Raw genomic sequence first — 24470 nt, forward strand, 5'->3', positions numbered from 1 at the left:
TTCTTTGTCTTTAATTTTTGTCAATTTGATTATTATGTGTCTCAGTGTGTTTCTCCTTGGTTTACCCTGCCTGGAACTCTCTGCCCTTCCTAGACTTGGGTAGCTATTTCCTTTCCCATGTTAGGGAAATTTTCTACTATAATCTCTTCAAATATCCTCTTGGGTCCTTTCTCTCTCTCTTCTCCTTCTGGGACTCCTTTAATGTGAATGTTGTTGTGTTTAATGTTGTCCCAGAGGTCTCTTAGGCTGTCTTCATTTCTTTTCATTCTTTTTACTTTATTGTGTTCTGCAGCCGTGAATTCCACCATTCTGTCTTCCAGGTCACTTAACCGTTCTTCTGCCTCAGTTCTGCTATTGATTCCTTCTAGTGTAGTTTTCATTTCAGTTACTGTTTTGTCATCTCTGTTTGTTTGTTCTTTAATTCTTCTAGGTGTTTGTTAAACATTTCTTGCATCTTTTCAATCTTTGCTTCCATTCTTTTTCTGAGGTCCTGGATCATCTTCACTATCAGTTTTCTGAATTCTTTTTCTGGAAGGTTGCCTATCTCCACTTCATTTAGTTGTTTTTCTGGGGTTTTATCTTGTTCCTTTATCTGGGACATAGCCTTCTGCCTTTTCATCTTGTCTATCTTTCTGTGAATGTGGGTTTTTTTTTCCACAGGCTGCAGGATTGTAATTCTTCTTGCTTCTGCTGTCTGCCCTCTGGTGGATGAGGCTATCTAAGAGGCTTGAGCAAGTTTCCTGATGGGAGGGACTGGTCCACATTATTAAATACTTGTCATGTATCATGCAGTGTGCCAAATGTTTAACCTTTATTTTCTTTTCAATACTCAATCATTATTAAGATGAGGGTACCCTTTTAATCTCTACATTACAGAGCAGGACATTGTGGTTTAGGGAAAAGTAGCATAGTCCTTTAGAAATTTGTAATACTGGGTAAATAGTAAATCTGGAACTTTAGACTAGTTACTGTCTACTGCAAGTTCTATGCTCTTAGCCACTGAACTACACTAAATCCTCTAAAGCCAGGATCACACTTCTCTTCCCATAAATAAAATTATCATCAGCTGTTTATATGCTCCATTGAATCCCCCAAACAGAAATGCATAAACAGTATTCAAAACTTCCTCTCACAATTTCCTTATCAAAAAAACAAAGTTATCTCCTGAATTACACAAATCCATCCTTTCCCACCACTCATTCTGTCATTTCTCTATCCCAGCCTTTTATTATCTATCTGAAATGTTACAGTGGCCTCTCAGTTGATCTCCCTGTCTCATATCTCATCTCCTATCTCTACAGACACGTGCTTTTCCTTACATCCTGTCCCCGATGTACTCTTAAAATACACATTGGATCACATGGACCATTTGTCTAAATTCTTTCATGGACAGCCATCATCTTCAGGGCATTACCCACGCTACTGAGCACAGCACAACAGAGCCCTCCGAGCTGGCTGTCACCCACCACTTTGGCTTTCTTGCCACATCTCCCACATTTATTTGAGACATATTTACAAGGTAGAGTTGACCAGGTTTGGTCACCAACTGGGTGTGATAACTGAGGAATAGAAGAGGAACAGAAATTTGATTTAGCTATAGATTAAATGTAAGTATCTGAGGTATAGCAATGTGGAGATAAACATTGGAATAGAGTTTAGATCTTCTTCTCCAGCTCTCTACTTAACATCTCAACAACTTCTTTCATCAAAGACAACTCAAACTCAGTATGTCCAAAATCAGACCCATGATCTCTGTACCCCATTCCCCATCTTTCACTGCCCCATGTCTCAAAGAGTAGCAGCACCTACTATCCAGCTGTGAAGGCCAATTATCCATGGCCACTCCCTTTGCCTCAGCTCCCTCCTTAGCCATATCCTAACTGTCACCAATTCCTACCCACTTTACCTTCTAAACAACTCTCAAATCTTCTTTATCTTCCCTATCATCTTCCTGGTCCAGGCTACCATCTCATCTTCTCTTATCAGATCTTGCAATGCATTTATTGCATTGCAAAAGATAAAGCATCTGCTTTATGCTTTCTATAAATTATTCTCTATATTGATAGCACACTGATCTTTTTTGTCTAAAACTCTGACCATATCATCTCTCAACCTACTTAAATGCAATCAGATCTTTTTGTGTTTTGCATTCATAGCACTTATCACAGTTGCAATTTTGCTTTATCTGTATGTTTACTTGATCATACACTTTCTTTTCCAAGCAACTCTAAGCTCTGTAAGGCACTTGCCATCCACTGTATCCCCAGAAGCTCATATAATGCCTTGTACAGAACCAGTTATCACCATTTACTAAATAAATGAATAAATTAATAAATAGATGGACAACAAAGAGCTAAGCCTCTGTAGCAAGAAGCATACAGTTAGTGAGTTCATGGGTCTGGGTGATTCACCAAGGGAAAATGTGTATAGTGGAAGAGATGCAGGTCAAATGGAGGTATATGGTGGTCAGCCCAAGAAAGAGACTGAGATCAAAATCAGAAGAAAATTGGAAAACTATAAGATAATCATGTCACAGACACCAAGATAGGAGAGAAAAAAAGATTAATCAACTATATAAAAAACTCAGAGCAGTTTAGAAAGAAATTGGATACTACTGTCTCAGAAGAACTCATTTTACCTCTTCACTCTGTTGTCTATCTAGTCTTTTCTTTATACAATCAACACATCTTGACCTCAAATATTTTCCTTAGTCTCTATCATGAACATGAAATGCCCTCAGGATGTAACATCTTCATTCAAGCATCCTCTGTAATTCAACCATTTCTATTAAGACATTTCTGGAAATTGTAAAAAAAAATTTCCCTTTAATCCCACTCTTATTTAAATATTTAATTATTTAACATTTCCACTGATTTTTCTGAGAAAATGCATTTTGCACTATCTCATATGTTCACACAATGTGTTCAGTTCTCTGTGAATTTTTTAATGTCCACTAGCATCACTATGATTTGCCTCTGATCTGAGTTTCTGGATATCTAGAACCAGGCTTGTTTAACGTGCTTTCCCAAGCACTTGTTATAAACATACACTTAATAAATGGGTCATTGTGGTGGCAGTGTTAAACACTTCATAGCATGAGCAATAAGAAAACTACACTTTCCCAGGAAACAATAAATCTGCTTACCAATGAGAAGAAAATGGTTAGTCATTTTAATCTTTTAAAAAGTTTTAAATCTGAAATACATGAGTCATGAGGTAGAAATGTTTTCTTACATGAATAGCTCACATTTAAAATAAAATTAAATAGTTATATTACTAGGAAAAAATACTTATTGTAGCTGTCATTTGAAGTACTACACAATTAATCCTTTCAAACATTTTTGTACATGAATTACACATAAGGCTCAATGTTTTGTCTAAACAAAATGCATGGAGCATCATAGTAATTTAAAACAGAGTATTTTGGAAAAGATGTAAAAAAAGAAATGTGTGCTTATACATACATATATATATATGCTTATATATAGTGCTTGTATATGTGTGTATATATGTGTATATATACATATTCATATATTATACATACACATTATTTTGTATATATTATATACAAAATTCAGAGGCAATCATGAAATAATACTAATTCTTGAATTAAACTGAGTTACCTCTGGCTTACTACAAGCTTCTTAAAAACGGACTTATCTAAACAATATCTATATCTAGAACATCTGACCCACTGAGCCACTGAAAGCTTTAAAGGAAGTACATTTGCAAGAATTTTTATTCTTTAAATAGCAGCTATATAAATTTCTAATTTTCATAAAACCCTATTCTCTCCCAGGGCATAGCCCAAGACTACACACCCAAGCAGCAGCTTTGTGGGAATGGTATAAATGTATATAATAAGCAAATAATCCTATAACTTGCACATTGAAAATATTAGGGTGGAGGCCCCTGGAGATGAGGGGGCAGAAAGGAGTGCTGTTTTCCTAAGCTCCAGGCTCTATAGCAGAGTAAATTCAAAGCCTAAGTGGAGAAAACTAATAAATCACATTTGCAATTAGTTGACCAGAGGGAGAAAGAGGACACTCAGAACAAGATCCAATTACACTAAATAGCATTTGAAACCTGGGATCACCAAACTTAAAAATAAAATAAAAAGTTATGAGTGTGGGAAAGTAAATCTAATCTTCTTCTAACTTCCTAGCTACATTTAAAGAAAATTACCTAGGAAAATTGCTATGAAATTAGCCTTCAAACCTTATTAGGCCATGCAGGTCAAGTCAACTACGTCAGTTCTAAAACTCTAACATAATTTTTTCTCGTATGTACCTTCAATAAGATGAAACAAAAAGAGTAGCAAATGTGCCTCTGGGTTGAAGTTCTCCATTTATTTTGACCCTACACATTATGTAGAGAAATCTCAATGCTCAGGAAATAGTCATTTCCCTCAGAGAGTTCAGACCTCATAAAATTCACATGTAATTTCTGCTGACAGTAAATTAATATAGATTCAAATCTCATGAATATTGTATATTTTATAGGACTACTTTTAAAAAAGCATATCCAGTTAGTAAATGGATTTTAAAGTAAGCCCATGATGCTAATAATTAGATCTTTCTAAAATATACTGTATTCTGTTGTAAAGTGTTTGCTCTAAAACTATTTGGAGTCTTCATTAAGACAAGACTAGGACATACAAAATTAAGCCTTAAATGCCACCCTTGATACAATGATATGTAGTCTGCTGATTATAATAGTATCACAAATTCAAAGGCCCAAATAAATGACCATATGTTATTTTCAAAGTCAGCAAGCAAGCTATAAATCTAAAAAAGACGCTTGTTTCCAAATCAATGACAACATACCCAACATTAAATGACTTAAAAAAAGTTAAATTTATGATATTTTCTAAGGGGAAAAAACCATAACGATGTAATTAAAGGTCATTTGGAGCAGCAATGTAGAAAAAAAAATAGATAAACTCACAGCAGAGCTATCTCATCTTCCCATATCTAAATCCATCAACCTATTTGGCAGATGTGCCTATATACTCTTTCTTCCCTCCTGCTAGTGGCTTCTGCCCCTCTCAAAGACAAACCCTTTCCTGGTGCTCTGAATCCCAGCAAAGATCCCCTTTGTTCACTGTGCCATCGATATCCCTCTCTCTACTGGGTCATTCCCGTTAACATAAACTTGGTTAATATTATCCATCTTAAAACAAACTTTCTAGACCCCCAGCCCTGTACCAGCTGTCATTCAAGATCTATGTTAGACTTCACTGCAAAAATCCTCAAAAACAGTTGACTTCCTTATCTTCACTTACACACTTTCTTCTTTTCTATACATACTCCAATGAGAGATTTAACCACAGCCCTCCACTGAAGCAGCCCTCATCAACATACTCAATGATACTTACTTAGCCAAAAACAATAGCAAACTTTTCATCATTTGTATGTCCCCCCCCCCCCGCTCCAAAAGATATGTTGAGATCTTAACACTTGGTACCTGTGAAAATAACCTTATTTGGAAATAGGCTCTTTGTAGGTATAACGGAATTAATATTAAGTTGTATTCAACCAGGGGAGGGGGTGCTAATGCAATGACTGGTGCCTTTATAAGAAAAGAAGACAGAGATACAGATACATAAGGAGAATGCCATGTGATGATGGAGGCAGAGGTTAGAGTGATGTCTCTACAAACCAAAGAACACCAATGACTCTCAGACACACCAGAAGCTAAGGGAAAGGCATGGAATAGAGTCTCCCCTAGATGCTTCAGAACGGTTCTGCTGACACCTTGACTTCAGATTTCTGGCCTCCAGAAGAACTGTGAGAGAACTAATTTCTGTTGTTTCAAGCCACTCAGTTTGTGATAACTTGTTATGGCAGCCATGAGAAACTAACAGATCATCTTATTTAACCTCTCAGCAGCATTTGACATGGTGAGCATTCCTGCCTTTGAATTTTTTTTCTTTTCCCATGTCTATATCATGGCTCTCACCTGATTTTTCTCCTACCTGTTACTTAGCTAGTTCTTTCACACATTTCAGACCTCTAAATGTTGCAGTGTCCTAAAAATCTGTCATAGAACCTCACTCTTTCTACCCACACTCTCTGCCTGGTAAACTTTTGCAAACCCATGACTTTACATACCATTTAGATGTTGATAGCTTTCAGATTTATATCCTAGCCAAAACTTCTCCCAAGTTCCAAACCAATATATGTAAGTAACCAATCAACTTCTCCACTTGGATATCTAATAGGCATCACAAAATTAATATAGCCCAAACAGAGCTATTTCATTACTGATTCCTGAAATAAGTTTCCCTGTCACAGTAAGTGCCACCATCATCCCCACCTGTTCAAACTAAAAACCTAGAAGTCATCCTAATTTCCTCTTTTTAATATTCCACATCCAATCCATCAGTGAGTCCTGTCTGCTTTGCCTCCAAAACATAGACACAATTCAGTAACTTCCCTCCATCTCAACTACAACCATGATGCCTTGAGAGTTTCATCTCTTGCTGGTTGATTACAAGAGCTCCCTAACTTATCTCCTTGCTTCTGGCTCTACATTTCTTTACCACATTCTTCTACCCCACACAGCAACAATGAGATCAATCTTTCTAAAGTGTAAACCAGATCAGGTCACTTCTCTGCTAAAGATCATCTGTCCATCAACTTTCTATCACAATAATAAAAGAATAAATATAAAAATTAAAAAAAGATAAAATCAAAATTCCTTAAAACCTACATTATCTGGCTGCTGACCTCCTCTCTGATCTCATCTGATTTTCTAATTCCCTTCAATAGCTGCCTTCCAGCCATTCTGGTCTTCTTACCATCTCTTGAATATGCCATGATTGCTGTTATCGCAGGAGATTTTAATACATGTTCCTTCTTCTTGGGATATTTCTCCCTCTCAAATATTTATCTCTTTGGGGTATCTCACCCTTCAAATTCCATGGCTATCTTCCTCATTTCATTCAAGTCTCAACAGATGTCACCTCTTTAAAGTAATTTTTCCTGTATACAGTAGATAAAGCAACCAACCATTGTCTATTCAATCTCTCTATATTCCATATTCTAATTCTATGTTCTTCATAGCACCTATCCAGAGCTGAAATTAATTGTTCCATTTTTATTTTGTTTACTAATTTTTTATCTCCCTCTCTAAAATATAAACAGTTTAAGGTCATAGATTCAGCAGTGCCCCAGTGTCCCAGCGACTAAAACAGTTCCAGGCTTGAGCAGGTACACAAGAAATATATGTTGAGTGATTGGAAAATGGATGGGAGTTGGCCAAGAAAATACACAGGTGTATCGTTTAGGAGGCTGTTACAGTAATATATTTAAGATATGATGGGTGTTTGAATCTAGATAAATGGTATTTGAGATGGTGAAAAGTGAAGCAATTTGACACATTTAGAAGAACTTAGTGGCTCATTCAACATGGGTGAAAGAGAATAAAGAGTTTATTATGGGACTTCCCCGGCAGGCCAGTGGTTAAGACTTCACCTCCAATGGAGGGGGTGCAGGTTCCATCCCTAGTCAGGGAGCTAGATCCCACATGCCTCATGGCCAAAAAACCAAAACATAAAAAACAGAAGCAATATTGTAACAAATTCAATAAAGACTTAAAAAAAAGAAAGTTTATTATAACTGACATCTGATCTGGGTAAATGAGTGGATGATGCCATCATTCATTTTTAAAGGAAATACCAATAGGATAGAAAGGTTAAAAAGACATTTTTGAGAGGAAGTATACCATTGCAGTAAAAAAAAACATGGGCCTAGCGTCTCTAAAGCTGTTTGTGTTTGTTGATGCTACTGTTTAACCATGGGCCATTTTTTTTTCAACCCTAAGAAACCTTATTTCTATCCTTCCTATGAATGAAATTTGTTCTTGTCAATTTTTTTTCTTTCAAATGTGCATGTTCCCAAATACAACAGATCCTTTTTCAGTTCTTATCCTGCTTGATCACTGATGATCGTTTGTTCCTTCTTGAAAGTCCTTACCATGGATTCCTATGTCACCACATTTTTCTGCCTTTCTTCCTACCTTTCTATCTTCTCCTTCTATTAATGATCAGATAAATTCCAAACTTTTCTGTTGTGACTGACTAGTCTAGTCCCCACCCATATTTCCAACCTCACTCAGCCCACTTCCACCAAGAAACTTTCCCTGCTTTCAAGTCCAGGATCATTCTATACAATTCTCTAACGAAGGCATGATTTCTTTTTCTTTCTGAAGAACATTGAGGATTTTATCTGCATGTGAAATTTTCAAGGGACATGATAGTGAGAAAAATGCCAACTTTTTTATTGAGAAAACTTTGGTAAAAATAGACATCCTTATAACATATTTTTCTGTTGCTCTAAATTTTTCATTGTACTACTTCTGATTATTTTTCTGTAATTCACTATTACAGTTTCAGCATGAATATTTGTCTATTTTTATCCTTAACTTGGAACATTTTGAGACTTAAAGAAGACTGTTATCACCAATATTATATTAGCAAGCATGAAAGCAAATATTTCAAATAATATTAGCAATTTTAAATATTTGATCTAGCACATATTTTAATAAAGCAAGAGCATGCTCTCCTTGTATGATTCAAAATCATATCTCTCCATTATGTGGTTTCTATCACACCTCCTCAGATAGGACGATAGGATGACTATAGGGGTAGCACAAATCAGGTAGGTAGGGGAAAACATTGGGGATGAGTGGATGACATGATTTGGAGAAGTGTAGTAGGAGCTTGGGTTGAAAAGAACCATGAAGTTTCAACATAGGAGTAGCACAGAGTTGGAGATGACAACCAGTCTGCCAAATACAGACATTTTCCCCACAACAGATACACAGAATACTACTAATATTTTTCACCATTTGGCTACTTCTACAGATGTAAATTGGAATAATTTTTTTTTTACCTATATTCTTATAATATATAAATAATAAAGAGCTATATTACATCCCTCATGAATTACCTTTCAGAGACAGTAGTAAAAGTTATGTTATTAACTAACTATATATTATATACTAACTGTGCCTTTAAGGTATACATTTTTAGCCTTTGAATGAAATGTACTCACGCTCACTATTCCATTGCGATTGTCTTCTTCTCTCACTGCCAGAGCCTTCAGAAAATTATCATGCAGGTCTTTACCAGCACTTGTTAATGTCCTATAAAAAGCAGGTCTTCAGTTATAATATATTAGATAAACAAATATGTTGAAAATACCCTGGGTACAAAAAACAATGCTTGTTTATTCCAAGTGACAATCCCTTTAACACTAAAACTATATATACACATTATACAAAATCATTATAAACCATAAACAATTATTATAATCCATTAGATACTTCAATTTAATTTCAAACAGTTATAGTCTTTATTTACAAATAATTGGAATCAAGTTTATAAATAATATCAATACTGACACCAGATACAGTTAATTCCATTTATGTGCCCATATTATTCTTTTTATCATGCCATGAAAATTCAATATATTTATTCCCCTCACTACAAAAAATAATTTTAAATTGCCTGTAATTTAAGTACAATTTATTAATTTAATATAAGAAAACTAAAATATTAGCCACTTAAGCCAATTCAGTTACTGGAACAGAGCACTGTTTTAGTTTTATGAGTGGAGATAATCAAGGCAAGACAGGAAACTAGGTTATCTTTGCCAGATAAAAGAAAGCATTAGAGAGAAGAGGGGAAGATGGCGGAAGAGTAAGACATGGAGATCACCTTCCTCCCCACAGATACACCGGAAATACATCTACACGAGGAACAACTCCTACAGAAAACCTACTGAACGCTGGCAGAAAACCTCAAACCTCCCAAAAGGCAAGAAACTCTCCACGTACCTGGGTAGGGCAAAAGAAAAAAGAATAAACACAGCCAAAAGGATAGGGACGGACCTGCACCAGTGGGAGGGAGCTGTGAAGGAGGAAAAGTTTCCACACACTAGGAGGGCCCTTCGCTGGCGGAGACTGCGGGTGGCAGAGGGGGAAGCTTCGGGGTCGCGGAGGAGAGCACAGCAACAGGGGTGCGGAGGGCAAAGCGGGGAGATTCCCACACAGAGGATCGGTGCCGACCAGCACTCACCAGCCCGAGAGGCTTCTCTGCTCACCCGCCAGGGCGGGCGGGGCTGGGAGCTGAGGCTCAGGCTTCGGAGGTCGGAACCCAGGGAGACGACTGGGGTTGGCGGCGTGAACACAGCCTGCAGGGGGTTAGTGCACTGCGGCTAGCCAGGAGGGAGTCCGGGAAAACGTCTGGAGCTGCAGAAGAGGCAAGAGACTTTTTCTTCCCTCTTTGTTTCCTGGTGCACGAGGAGAGGGGATTAAGAGCCCTGCTTAAAGAAGCTCCAGAGACGGGCGCGAGCCGCGGCCAAAAGCGCGAACCCCAGAGACGGGCATGAGACGCTAAGGCTGCTACTGCCGCCACCAAGAAGCCTGTGTGCGAGCACAGGTCACTATCCACACCTCCCCTCCCGGGGAGCCTGTGCATCCCGCCACTGCCAGGGTCCCGAGATCCAGGGACAACTTCCCCAGGAGAACGCACAGCGCGCCTCAGGCTGGTACAACGTCATGCCGGCCTCTGCCGCCGCAGGCCCGCCCCACACTCCATGCCCCTCCCTCCCCTCCCCCCCCCCCGGCCTGAGTGAGCCAGAGCCCCCGAAGCAGCTGCTCCTTTAACCTCGTCCTGTCTGAGCAAAGAACAGACGCCCTCCGGCGACCAACACACAGAGGCGGGGCCAAATCCAAAGCTGAGGCCCTGGCAGCTGTGAGACCAAAGAAGAGAAAGGGATATCTCTCCCAGCAGCCTCAGAAGCAGCGGATTAAAGCTCCACAATCAACTTGAGGTACCCTGCATCTGTGGAATAACTGAATAGACAACAAATCATCCCAAATTGAGGAGGTGGACTTTGAGAGCAAGATTTATGATTTTTTCCCCTTTTCTTTTTTTTGTGAATGTGTATGTGTATGCTTCTGTGTGAGATTTTGTCTGTATAGCTTTGCTTCCACCATTTGTCCGAGGGTTCTATCCGTCCATTTTTTTTTTTTAATTTTCTTTTCTTAACAATTATTTTTTATTTTAATAACTTTATTACATTTTACCTTTTTTTTTACTTTATCTTCTTTCTTTCTTTTTTCCTTCCTTCCCTCCTTCCTTCCTTCTTTCCCCCTCCCTCCCTCTTTTCTTTCTTTCCTTCTATCTTTCCTTCTATCTTTCTTTCTTTCTTTCTACATCTACTAATTCTTTCTTTCTACTTTTTCTCCCTTTTATTCTGAGCCGTGTGGATGAAAGGCTCTTGGTGCTGCAGCCAGGAGTCAGTGCTGTGCCTCTGAGGTGGGAGAGCCAACTTCAGGACACTGGTCCACAAGAGACCTCCCAGCTCCACATAATATCAAATGGCGAAAATCTCCCAGAGATCTCCATCTCAACACCAGCACCCAGATTCACTCAACAACCAGCAAGATACACTGCTGGACACCCTATGCCAAACAACTAGCAAGACAGGAACACAACCCCACCAATTAGCAGAGAGGCTGCCTAAAATCATAATAAGTCCACAGACACCCCAAAATACACCACCAGACATGGACCTGCCCACCAGAAAGACAAGATCCAGCCTCACCCACCAGAACACAGGCACTAGCCCCCTCCACCAGGAAGTCTACACAACCCATTGAACCAACCTTAGCCACTGGGGACAGAGACCAAGAACAGCGGGAACTATGAACCTGCAGCCTGCAAAAAGGAGACCCCAAACACAGTAAGATAAGCAAAATGAGAAGACAGAAAAACACACAGCAGGTGAAGGAGGAAGATAAAAACCCACCAGACCTAACAATTCAAGAGGATATAGGCAGTCTACCTGAAAAAGAATTCAGAATAATGATAGTAAAGATGATCCAAAATCCTGGAAATAGAATAGACAAAATGCAAGAAACATTTAACAAGGACCTAGAAGAACTAAAGATGAAACAAACAATGATGAACAACACAATAAATGAAATTAAAAGTACTCTAGATGGGATCACTAGCAGAATAACTGAGGCAGAAGAACAGATAAGTGACCTGGAAGATAAAATAATGGAAATAACTACTGCAGAGCAGAATAAAGAAAAAAGAATGAAAAGAACTGAAGACAGTCTCAGAGAACTCTGGGACAACATTAAACGCACCAACATTTGAATTATAGGGGTTCCAGAAGAAGAAGAGAAAAAGAAAGGGACTGAGAAAATATTTGAAGAGATTATAGTTGAAAACTTCCCTAATATGGGAAATAAAATAGTTAATCAACTCCTGGAAGCACAGAGAGTCCCATACAGGATAAATCCAAGGAGAAATATGACAAGACACATATTAATCAAACTATCAAAAATTAAATACAAAAAAAAATATTAAAAGCAGCAAGGGAAAAACAAAAAATAACACACAAGGGAATCCCTGAAATGGTTAACAGCTGATCTTTCAGCAGAAACTCTGCAAGCCAGAAGGGAGAGGCAGGACATATTTAAAGTGATGAAGGAGAAAAACCTGCAACCAAGATTACTCTACCCAGCAAGGATCTCATTCAGATTCGATGGAGAAATTAAAACCTTTACAGACAAGCAAAAGCTGAGAGAGTTCAGCACCACCAAACCAGCTTAACAACAAATGCTAAAGGAACTTCTCTAGGCAACAAACACAAGAGAAAAAGACCTACAATAACGAACCTAAAACAATTAAGAAAATGGGAATGGGAACATACATATCAATAATTACCTTAAATGTACATAGACTAAATGCTCCCACCAAAAGACACAGATTAGCTGAATGGATACAAAAACAAGACCCATATATATGTTGTCTACAAGAGACCCACTTCAGACCTAGAGACACATACAGACTGAAAGTAAGGGGATGGAAAAAGATATTCCATGCAAATGAAAACCAAAAGAAAGCTGGAGTAGCAATTCTCATATCAGACAAAATAGACATTAATATAAAGACTATTAGAAGAGACAAAGAAGGAACTACTTAATGATCAAGGGATCAATCCAAGAAGAAGATATAACAATTGTAAATATTTATGCACCCAACATAGGAGCACCTCAATATATAAGGCAAATACTAACAGCCATAAAAGGGGAAATCGACAGTAACACATTCATAGTAGTGGACTTTAACACCCCACTTTCACCAATGGACAGATCATCCAACATGAAAATAAATAAGGAAACACAAGCTTTAAATGATACATTAAACAAGATGGACTTAATTGATATTTATAGGACATTCCATCCAAAAACAACAGAGAACACATTTTTCTCAAGTGCTCATGGAACATTCTCCAGGATAGGGAGAAGACTCAAATCAATAGAATTAGAAATGAAAAAGGAGAAGTAACAACTGACACTGCAGAAATACAAAAGATCATGAGAGATTACTACAAGCAACTCTATGCCAATAAAATGGACAACCTGGAAGAAATGGACAAATTCTTAGAAAAGCAAAACCTGCCAAGGCTAAATCAGGAAGAAACAGAAAATATGAACAGACCAATCACGAGCACTGAAATTGAAACTGTGATTAAAAATCTTCCAACAAACACAAGCCCAGGACCAGATGGCTTCACATGCGAATTCTTTCAAACATTTAGAGAAGAGCTAACACCTATCCTTCTCAAACTCTTCCAAAATATAGCAGAGGGAGGAACACTCCCAAACTCATTCTACGAGGCCACCATCACCCTGATACCAAAACCAGACAAGGATGTCACAAAGAAAGAAAACTACAGGCCAATATCACTGATGAACATAGATGCAAAAATCCTCAACAAAATACTAACAAACAGAATACAACAGCACATTAAAAGGATCATACAACATGATCAAGTGGGGTTTATACCAGGAATGCAAGGATTCTTCAATATATGCAAATCAATCAACATGATATCCCATATTAACAAATTGAAGGAGAAAAACCATATGATCATCTCAATAGATGCAGAGAAAGCTTTTGACAAAATTCAACACCAATTTATGTAAAAAACCCTGCAGAAAGTAGGCATAGAGGGAACTTTCCTCAACATAATAAAGGCCATATATGACAAACCCACAGCCAACATCGTCCTCAATGGTGAAAAACTGAAAGCATTTCAGTTTAAGATCAGGAAGAAGACAAGGTTGCCCACTCTCACCACTCTTATTCAACATAGTTTTGGAAGTTTTAGCCACAGCAATCAGAGAAGAAAAGGAAATAAAAGGAATCCAAATTGGAAAAGAAGAAGTAAAGCTGTCACTGTTTGCAGATGACATGTTACTATACATAGAGAATCCTAAAGATGCTATCAGAAAACTACTAGAGCTAATCAATGAATTTGGTAAAGTAGCAGGATACAAAATTAATGCACAGAAATCTCTTGCATTCCTATACACTAATGATGAAAAATCTGAAAGTGAAATCAAGAAAACACTCCCATTTACCATTGCAACAAAAAGAATAAAATATCTAGGAATAAACCTACCTAAGGAGACAAAAGACCTGTATCCAGAAAATTATAGGACACTGATGAAAGAAATTAAAGATGTTACAAATAGATGGAGAGATATACCATGTTCTTGGATTGGAAGAATCAACATTGTGAAAATGACTCTACTACCCAAAACAATCTACCGATTCAATGCAACCCTATCAAACTACCAATGGCATTTTTCACAGAACTAGAACAAAAAATTTCACAATTTGTATGGAAACACAAAAGACCCCGAATAGCCAAAGCAATCTTGAGAACAAAAAACGGAGCTGGAGGAATCAGGCTCCCTGACTTCAGACTATACTACAAAGCTACAGTAATCAAGACAGTATGGTACTGGCACAAAAACAGAAAGATAGATGAATGGAACAGGATAGAAAGCCCAGAGATAAACCCACGCACATATGGTCACCTTATCTTTGATAAAGGAGGCAGGAATGTACAGTGGAGAAAGGACAGCCTCTCCAATAAGTGGTGCTGGGAAAACTGGACAGCTACATGTAAAAGTATGAGATTAGATCACTCCCTAACACCATACACAAAAATAAGCCCAAAATGGATTAAAAACCTAAATGTAAGGCCAGAAACTATCAAACCCTTAAAGGAAATAATAGGCAGAACACTCTATGACATAAATCACAGCAAGACCCTTTTTGACCCACCTCCTAGAGAAATGGAAATAAAAACAAAAATAAACAAATGGGATCTAATGAAACTTCAAAGCTTTTGCAAGGCAAAGGAAACATACACAAGACCAAAAGACAACCCTCAGAATGGGAGAAAGTATTTGCAAATGAAGCAAGTGACAAAGGATTAATCTCCAAAATTTATAAGCAGCTCATGCAGCTCAATAACAAAAAAACAAACAATCCAATCCAAAAATGGGCAGAAGACTTAAATAGACATTTCTGCAAAGAAGATATACAGATTGCCAACAAACACATGAAAGAATGCTCAACATCATTAATCATTAGAGAAATGCAAATCAAAACTACAATGAGATATCATCTCACACCAGTCAGAATGGCCATCATCAAAAAATCTACAAACAATAAATGCTGGAGAGGGTGTGGAGAAAAGGGAACACTCTTGCACTGCTGGTGGGAATGTGAATTGGTTCAGCCACTATGGAGAACAGTATGGATGTTCCTTAAAAAACTACAAATAGAACTACCATATGATCCAGGTATCCCACTACTGGGCATATACCCTGAGAAAACCAAAATTCAAAAAGAGTCATGTACCAAACTGTTCATTGCAGCTCTATTTACAATAGCCCAGAGATGGAAGCAACCTAAGTGCCCGTCATCGGATGAATGGATAAAGAAGATGTGGCACATATATACAATGGAATATTACTCAGCCATAAAAAGAAACGAAATTGAGCTATTTTTAATGAGGTGGATAGACCTAGAGTGTGTCATACAGAGTGAAGTAAGTCAGAAAGAGAAAGACAAATACCGTATGCTAACACATATATATGGAATTTAAGGGGAAAAAATGTCACGAAGAACCTAGGGGTAAGACAGGAATAAAGACACACACTTACTAGAGAATGAACTTGAGGATATGGGGAGGTGGAAGGGTAAGCTGTGACAAAACGAGAGAGAGGCATGGACATATATATACTACCAAGCGTAAAATAAATAGCTAGTGGGAAGCAGCCGCATAGCACAGTGAGATCAGCTTGGTGCTTTGTGACCGCCTGGAGGGGTGGGATAGGGAGATTGGGAGGGAGGGAGATGCAAGAGTGAAGAGATATGGGAACATATGTATATGTGTAACTGATTCACTTTGTTATAAAGCAGAAACTAACACACCATTGTAAAGCAATTATACTCCAATATAAATATGTAATAAAAAAAAAAGAAAGCATTAAGAATTCAAGAGAGAAATGACTTTCTTTGGAAATAAATTTTAAAGAAAATTTATCACAGTGATCTTGATCAAGCAACACTGAACCACAAAATAAAGATTGCGTTCAAGAGTGATTTGAGAAATAATAAGCATTTCTTTATTTAGCAATTTTCTATATATTCAACAAACATTTCTATTGCATGTCTATTATGTACCAGGAACAGTACTAAGGACAAAGATAAATGAGACATAATTCCTGCTTTCAAGTTGCCTGTGGTCTGATGGAGGTGAACAGATACAGGAACATTATAATATCATACCATGTGATAAGTGTAATAATAGAGATATGGATGGATATTGAATCATAAGAGAAATACCTTACCTATTCAAGGAAAAGTCACTTAATCTTTTTTTTTTTCACACACAAACTGTATTTTATTTTTACAAGAGATAAATAAGTCACTTAATCTTAAGTTTTAAAGCCGTCGTTGAACTAAGTGTTAAAAGATGAGACAGCATTAGCCAGTTTGGGGGTGAGGGTGGGGGGAGACGGAAAGAGTTTTGAGTAACTTCAAAGGAATTAAAGAACAGAGATGAAAAACTGCCAGGTGCCCTTGGGTAACTGCAAAACAGTCAGAAAGTAAGCACAGGAAGTGAAGGAGAAACCATACAATATTAATAAAAGCTAATATTTTTACAGACATACTGTTGTAAATATTTAGTTAAGGCCACTCAGCTAATCGGAGCAGACCTGTTTTCAAACTCAGGCAGTCTGGTTCCAAAACTGATTCTCATAACCATTAGGCCATGCTGCCTTTCCAGGAAGGCCTTGTATGCTACATTAAGGAGCTTGAGCCTTATCTTGTAGGAGATGTTGAATCACAAGTGTCGTATGCAAGGAAATAAGATGGTCAATTTTGTGTTTCAGTAATAGTATCCAGGCATTGTGATAAACATAGCATGGAGGAGAGCCACAATGGAAAGATTAATTAGGGAGCTTTAGTAAGAGATGATGAAGACCTGAGTTAAAGCAGTGGTGGTAAAAATAAGAGGGGATAGATTAAGGAAATATTTAAAAGGGAAGTAGACCTGGTGATTTCTTTTTGTGAAGAGTTCAAGATTACTACCAGGTTTCTTTAAATCAATATAGGCATGTACAATATGTAACCTACTGATAATTTTGTTGAACTATAAATTCAACTCGTTAAGTTGATCACAGTTTGTCAGCTTTTCCTTTTCTAGTTTTATGTGCCTTGGCTTATAGTATCAATATCAACTAATACTCAAAATATCTAAATATACATAAACTACTCATTGGTACCAATGCAGAGAATCAGATATTTGAGAAATTTCTCAATTTATTGTGCTATTCAAAATTGAGTCTTCCATATTATAATACACCTATGCACTGCTCTGACATTAAATCTCCAAAATATCAAATTTATTTTGTCAGAAGCTTGCCCAGAAAACATGTATTTTTTCTCCATTGCTCACAGGTTAATCTTTTCATCACTGGTCAGTTTCTACCTAATTTCCTGCTTATGGTCTATATTTAAAACCAGAACGAGTTAGAAATTCTTTGTGAAGTTTGAACAGAGAATTAGTTTTACAAGTGTATCAATCAGGACTGGTTAGGTTATACTATAGTAACAAGTGGCCCAAATGTCTGTGGTTTATAATTACAAAGGATTATTTCTCAATAATGCTATGCATCAATAGCAGGTTGATTGTGGCTCTTCATCTTGAAGGGATGAACTGGGAGGCTCATGAAATAGCCTCTATCTGAAACATCTTTGGTTATTGTGCAGAGGGAACATGGTCACATGCTGGCTCTTAGAGCATCTGCTTGTAAGAGACTCATGTCACGTCCACTCACATTTGATTGGCCAAAGCAAGTGCCATGCCTGAAATCAATGGGATGGAAAAGTATAATACTGCCCAGGGAAGAGTAGCAAATATCTGTAAACAGTATCCTATGTACCCCTTGCTTCTATAGCATAACCAAACAAAGGCTGAGAGTAGATAGCTCAGTAAACAAGAGCAATAAAGAAAACAATTTCTGAGTAAAATTTAAAGGTATACAAAATGTGTTAAATAATGTGGTTCATTGCAATTTAACCAAATAAAGATGCTTTTGTAAATTAAGATCACTAATCTTAGCTCCAAAGCAGAATGTTTTCCCACAGACCCATAAAACTTCTAAAAATTATGGTTGAAGGAATGAAATAGACTGGTATGTGGTCTTCTGTGATAGTCATAAACACCTGTTGGTTTTGCCTCCCTGACATCCCTTCCCACTTTTGATAACAGAACCTAATTTTTATTTGGAAAATGGTCCCTCCCACTTGCTATGCTTTGTTAACACAGTCATTTAAGGTACCCACTCACTCACAACTCTTACCTCCCAAATCCCAGCGAATGAATATGCCTCAAGCTTAACCAATATCACTTAACCTCAAGAGAACTTACATCATAAACAGAGAGACACAAGGATGAAAAGCAACTGGAATTGTAATGATTGTCCTTAATTCCTACTACATAACCACATCATTCAATTTTTCTTCAAAACTATGATAACCAGTGCTCCTCCAATAAATCTCATTTTTTTATTTAGTTCATTAGAATTGGTTTCTATTGCTCACAACCAAAACCTATAATTGACATGATGGTTATCTAGCTAAGATACTGCAGAGCTCCTAAAGGTTTCCATATAGTAAGTCTACTCTCCACTCCTCCCACCTCCCCAAATACACCTGACTTTGCTGTAAATCTTTAGAACATTACAGATAAGTTAAAGTCCAATTTGATCACCAACTCCTGCCTCAAAACACCAAAGGTAACCATCATTATCATTTCTGCATGCATCCTTCAAGGTTATTGTCTATTGTTTACGTATATACTTGTGTACCCATAAAAGCATATATAGTATCATTTGGTGAGTTGTTCATTTTATCACATATTTTTCAACTTACTGTTTTGTTGCATTGTTGTTATTGTTCCTGGGAGTAGATGTTTATGAGAGTGCCAAGGAAGATCAAAATTATTCCCAAGTTTATCAGACATGAAAAGTCAGAATAATAGATTTCTAGGTACCATTCACTAGCAGGGAAGGAACTCCTAATATTCTGCCAGGCCTAGCTCACTTGCAAACAGCTGAGGCTTTTAGCAGGTATCTGGGCAGGGCAGGAAAAGGAAATAATTGCAGTAGAATTTTTGCTGTCCCTGGACACTTACTTTGACCCACACTGTTTTCCCTTTTTCCTTAAAAATAAAACCCTGGTTTTCACCTGAGCATGTAGCTTCCTGGAATAAAGACTACATTTTCTAGGCTTTTTTGCAGGTACTTATGCCCATATGACTAATTTTTGCACAATGGTATCCAAGTGAAAATTACATACAACTTCTGTACTGAAAGGGGGTGGGTGCCATTTTGCCTGTAGTTGGAATGCCATATAATGACTGTTGCTCCAGCTGCCATCTTGACTTAAGTGAGAGGCCACTGTTACGGAGAAACAAGAGAAAGAAGGAGAATCCCTGGCACCCTGGAGGACCAACCCAGCCTTGATTGACACCATCTGGACATCTGGAATATGAGACTAAAAAGGGTTTATATTTGGTTTCAGCCACTGTCATTTTAGGTTTTTCTATTATTTTTAACTAAACTTAATCTAAACAGATACATTCACCATATGAAATTGCTCACCCTTCCGACAAAGAGGGTGTTGTGGGATTGGCTTGGTGATCAAACTAGACTTTAACCTTATCCGTAATATTCTGAGGATATCACAGGAGACTGTATTACTTATCTAATTAAAATGAATTGTTTTTTAAATAGTCAAAATGTTAAGTATTTTAAATGGAAGCATGAGATAATGGAAATTAAGCTGAAATGTAAGATGGGACATCAGTCTTTAATTCTTATCCATTTACCAACTGATTAGTCCAAGTCATCATGTTTTTCTGAACCTGGATTTCACAATGGGCTAAATAATCTCTAAGCCCCCTAGCAGTTGTACAACTTGTAATGTAAAATGATCATACTCTATCATCAATCACCAAACATCATTAATTTATAATCAGCTTAAGAAATGTGACTGTCACACTGACAATACATTAAGAGCATATTGTTCAAGTCTTACATACACAGATTTACATCATTTCTTATAACCTCTATGAGGAAGATAAAAGTATTTTTGTTCTATAAACTGGGAACAGAGAGAATATGGTCTATAACCCCTAAGCTATTTGCAGCAGAGTAAAACAAATTATATAAATAATCAATTATTATAGCATGCTACATCTGAGAACCTGAAACTTCTCAGCAAGGAGAAATATTGGAAAAGAAAGGTAATACCGAGGGTGTGGTAAGGAATTCTTAAATCTTTAACATGCATTACTCTTACTTAACTAGATTTATTTAACAGTCAGTGACCTGAGAAACCTTGCTTAAGTAAATATTACAAAAGGAGTTACTTCCTCAAGAAGTGAAGTAGTTCTGTTACAAAATCTGAGGGCTATAAGTTTTATAAAGGCAAATACTCCATCTTTGTTTACACTCCACCACACTTTCAAAATGGCATAAAAATCATATGGATGAGTTAAATTTTACCAACCTTGTTTAATCATTAGCTAAACATATTTATATAATTCTACATGAATGACTAAATATATTCTTAATCCTCAAAAATTAGGCTACTGGCTTTATGGTTTAATTACGTTGCTTATATATCCCACATTCACATTTCATGTTTCTAGAATTTACATTCAACTCATTAGCACTTGTTTCAATATGCAATTCAACCTCTCTGTGCCTCAGTTTCTTTAAAAAGGATTTTTAGTAACTCAGTTTGGAAAAATTAAATGGAGAGTATAGTAAAAAATAAAGTAAAAAATAGTAAATGAGTAAAAAATTTATTATAAAAACTCTATAATATTATCTTCTAAAGAAACAAGCACACTTTTTATGAAAAAGTAGTTTTCATAAACAGCTTTATTTCCCATGATGAGTTTACTGACAAAACTATTTGTATGTATGTGTATTTGTATGGTCTCAAATAATATAATTTTGATTTTTTAGAGGCCAAAATGGAAAAAATTGTTTGCAAAGTTGATAAAATATATATATAATTTTAGTTAAACAATGTGTGAATTTTTAGATAAGTCATTTGAGTGTCTGAGTATGAAATTGGGAGATATGTTTTTATAGTCCTTTATCATAGGGCATCTGTTGCTTTGTTAGAGAGTGATGATCTTGCACATTTATTCCAGGACAACATGATACCTTTTGTTTTGTCCTTTACATAAATTAGGAGGAAAAAAATCTTATTTTTCCCCCAATAAAATGTTTTATGAATATTTTTAAATTGGTAAATCTTCACATTTCTTTTCTTAATTTGTCATTGTATATTTGCTCTGTATTAATTAGCTCAGGCTGCCATAGTAAAATACCATAGTATTTTATTATGCCCACAGACTGGATGGCTTCAATAACAGAAATTTATTTATCACAGTTCTGGACATTGGAAGTCTGAGGTCAGGGTACCAGCATGTTCTGTTTCTCTTTAGCTTGCAGCTGGCTGCCTTCTCACTGTGTCCTCACACAGCAGAGAGAGAACAAGAGCAAACTCTCTGGTATTTCTTCTTATATGAGCACTAAACCCATCACGAAGGCCCCACCATCATAATCTCATCTAAACCCAACTGCCTGCCAAAGGCCAGTCTCCAAATACCATCCCACTGGGGGTTAGGGTTTCAGCATATGAATTTGGCAGGGTGGGAGTGGGATGAGAGGTACACACAATTCTATTCATAGCATATTCTTTCTCCCTTCAGAACTCGTTTCCCACATTTTATTTTTTCTTGCAATATTCTGTCTTGCTTGCCTTATCACTTCTTGGGTACAATTTTTTTTGGGGGGGGGGCACACCGGCCCCTCACTGTTGTGGTCTCCCCCATTGCGGGGCACAGGCTCCAGACGCGCAGGCTCAGTGGCCATGGCTCACAGGCCCAGCCGCTCCGCGGCACGTGGGATCCTCCCGGACCGGGGCACGAACCCACGTCCCCTGCATCGGCAGGCGGACTCTCAACCACTGCGCCATCAGGGAAGCCCGGTACAACTTTGATATTTCAAATTTTCTTTTATCATGTGGGATAACTTTGCAAGTTTTTACCTCTTGAGATATGCTAGATTAAGTTACTGCAGTAAGCTATTTGTTCCTCTCCAGCTATCCTTAGCAAGGTGCAAACAATTTCAAGCCAGATAACCACAGAAAAATTCCAAATGCCTGACCATAGGAATTTGCCTCAAATAGCATAGAGAAAAATTCCCTTTTCCTTATCTTGAATGTGAATTTAGATGAAAATAATACATGCATTATAGGACTATTTTAACTTTTATATGTGTGGAATATAACTAACATACATAAAAGCAGCATAAAACTTTGTTAATCTGTTATGACAAAGCCAACCCCTGTAGCTCAACACTTAGTCAAGAAATAGAACAATGATGACACTCCAGGACCTCCGCTTATTCCTTCCTGCTCACAACTCCATCTCCCACCACCATCATCACCACAGGTAACCACTTTCTTACTCTTATGAAATCCACTCCCATGCTTTTCCCTTATCTGTCTTCAACTTTCATGATCATCATTACCTTTTATCACTTAAGTATGTATCCTCAAACAATATAGTTTAATTTGCCTGTTTTTGAACTTTCTAAAATGGGATCATGAAGTGTGTATTTTTAACATACTGTTTCTTTCATTAATATTTTTGATGTACATTTTTGCATACATGCTGATGCATGGGGCTGTACCTCACTTTCACTGAATTCTTTTACATGAATATACAATTATTTATTTATCCTTTTTATTAACATAGACCACAAAGTTGTTTCTCATTTGGGTGTATTATAAACATGCTGCTAGAATTTCCTGTACATGTGTCCTGAGCATAAATTTCTCTAAGATATGTAGCTAGCAATGGAACAGCTGTGTTGTAGGATATTTGTAACTTTAACTTTACAAAATAATGCCAGCTTCTTTCCAAAATGGTTGAACCAATTTACACTCCTACTACCAGAACATGAGAGTTCTTTTTGCTCCATATCATTCCCAAAATGTTGCATTTTAGGACTTTTTAATATTAAGCAACTCAGTGTATTTGTACTAGTATCTCATCATGTCTTTAATTTGCATTTCCCTGATTACTTTTATGTTTTGTATGTACATACTTTTATGTCTGATTTGTATGTCCTCTGAATACCAGAATGAATACCAGAAATTGTGTAGAAGGAAAAAAGCAACCAGTGAACAATTTCAAGTCCTTTCCTTTGAGCATAAATCTACCTTTAATACTGGAGGGGTGATTTTTTTGAAGATCCAAGAGGAAAAATATAGTGGAGCTAAATCCAATGTGTGGTTTTTGAGTCTCCTGTCTTTTCGTGTAAGCTATTCTTGGTGGCTTTTCTTTTCTTAAAATATAATTGAAACAGTGTTCCTTAGCAGTCAAATCAGTCAGGAATACATTTGGAGACACTTAAGGTTTAGGAACTTTTATACCATATACTGTGATTCCCACAGAATTTCCAGGAGGTCATCAATTTATATTCTAATAAATTTCAGAAAAGGAGACTACTTGAGAAATGAGATTCATTTATTGGTGAGAAGGAATGAGAATCAAATTTCCATTAAGAAGATGAATGGCACCACCTTCCCCACACTTTTCTGTGTGAAAGAGTTTTTAAATTATCAAATGTACAGTAAAGCTATCAACATCTCTGGGAAAAAACTTCAACTGTCAGAAGCACACAGACGAAAGACAAGAAGTGCTAACATGCACACTGGACAGCTGTTTCTTTTCATTTTCTATTTTGAGAAAAACCCAAGTGGGAGTCCTGAAAAATCTGTGGTATCTTACATCAGTCAAACTCCACTTCGCCTGGATGAAAATTTGTGCTTTTTTTTGAGGGAACGAAATGGTTTGGCTTCTGTGTGAGAAAGTGTCAATGAACTCCTCATTTTTTGGTACATTTGGCAAGTTTCTCTAATTACTTCTTAAATATGGTAGGTTAAGATGTTCTCACACTTTGAGGAGAAAAGAAGTTGC

At 37.0% G+C, this 24470-nt stretch overlaps 1 protein-coding gene across 2 annotated transcripts in view; it reads right to left on the reverse strand.

Moving 5' to 3' along the window:
• Positions 1–24470, reverse strand: part of CFAP299 (cilia and flagella associated protein 299) — a gene marked incomplete at both ends in the record, with an annotated part of 629105 nt that overhangs the window by 376819 nt on the left and 227816 nt on the right. For both annotated transcript variants that reach the window (XM_082653737.1, XM_082653736.1), the window contains one exon: positions 9060–9150. In XM_082653737.1, coding sequence (XP_082509863.1) covers positions 9060–9150 — 91 coding nt within the window. The remainder of the gene's footprint in view (positions 1–9059; positions 9151–24470) is intronic.

This window comes from Grampus griseus (genome assembly GCF_964374135.1).
Source record: "Grampus griseus genome assembly, chromosome: 4".
Taxonomy (NCBI): Eukaryota; Metazoa; Chordata; class Mammalia; order Artiodactyla; family Delphinidae; genus Grampus; species Grampus griseus.